At 55.5% G+C, this 904-nt stretch overlaps 2 protein-coding genes across 2 annotated transcripts in view; one reads left to right on the top strand and one right to left on the bottom strand.

The window, feature by feature from the left end:
• Positions 1–538, bottom strand: part of SLC35B4 (solute carrier family 35 member B4) — a 30,013-nt gene extending 29,475 nt beyond the window's left edge. The window contains exon 1 of the mRNA XM_029963948.1: positions 375–538. Within this exon, the coding sequence (XP_029819808.1) occupies positions 375–538 (164 nt within the window). The remainder of the gene's footprint in view (positions 1–374) is intronic.
• Positions 539–765: 227 nt separating this feature from the next.
• LOC115307890 (collagen alpha-1(VII) chain-like) overlaps positions 766–904 on the top strand; it is a gene marked incomplete at its 3' end in the record, with an annotated part of 91,159 nt that continues 91,020 nt past the window's right edge. Inside the window, exon 1 of the mRNA XM_029963943.1 lies at positions 766–839. Coding sequence (XP_029819803.1) covers positions 766–839 — 74 coding nt within the window. The remainder of the gene's footprint in view (positions 840–904) is intronic.

Below are 904 nucleotides of genomic sequence, written 5' to 3'. Positions count from 1 at the left end.
TTCCAGCAGCTCCTGTGGGGTTCCTACAGCCCCATAACTCAAAATGGGCAAAAATGTCCCCATGGTTCAAGAGTTCAACCCTCAGATCCTACAGGTGCTTGGCCACAGGGAGGAACCAAGGTGGGTCTGTCCTTCCTCCCCCTCCAGCAGCTCCTGTGGGGTTCCTACAGCCCTGTAACCTCATGTGGGCAACCATGTCCCCATGGGTCAAGAGTTCAACCCTCTGACCCTACAGGTGCTTGGCAATGGTGAAGAACCAAGGAGGGTCAGTCCTTCCTCCCCCTCCAGCAGCTCCTGTGGGGTTCCTGCAGCCCTATAACCTCATGTGAGCAACCATGTCCCCATGGGTCAAGAGTTCAACCCTCTGACCCTACAGGTTCTTGGCCACGGGGAGGAACCAAGGAGGGCCAGTCCTGTCTCCACCATCACCAGCTCCTGTAGGTTTCCTACAGCCCCATAACTCAAAATGGGCAAAAATGTCCCCATGGCTCAAGAGTTCAACCCTCAAAACCACCAGCACCTTGAGGTGCTTGGCCATGGGGATAAACCAAGGTGGGTCAGTCCTTCCTCCACCTCCAGCAGCTCCTGTAGGGTTCCTACAGCCCCATAACACAAGATGGGCAACAATGTCCCCATGGTTGAGTTCTTGAGTAAGGGTTCAACCACCAGCACCTCGAGGTGCTTGGTCATGTGGAGGAACCAAGGTGGGTCACTCCTGTCTCCCCTTCCAGTTCCTGTAGGGTTCCTGCAGCCCTATAACTCAAGATGGGCAACAATGTCCCCATGGTTGAGTTCCTGAGCAAGGGTTCAACCCTCACCAATGTCACCAGCACCTCGAGGTGCTTGGCCATGGGGAGGAACCAAGGTGGGTCTGTCCTTCCTCTAGCTCAGCTCCTGTGGGGTT

This window comes from Manacus vitellinus, unplaced genomic scaffold, assembly GCF_001715985.3.
Source record: "Manacus vitellinus isolate BGI_N305 unplaced genomic scaffold, ASM171598v3 scaffold_65_pilon, whole genome shotgun sequence".
In the NCBI taxonomy this organism is placed as follows: domain Eukaryota; kingdom Metazoa; phylum Chordata; class Aves; order Passeriformes; family Pipridae; genus Manacus; species Manacus vitellinus.
This window is presented reverse-complemented; position numbering and strand designations above follow the sequence as displayed.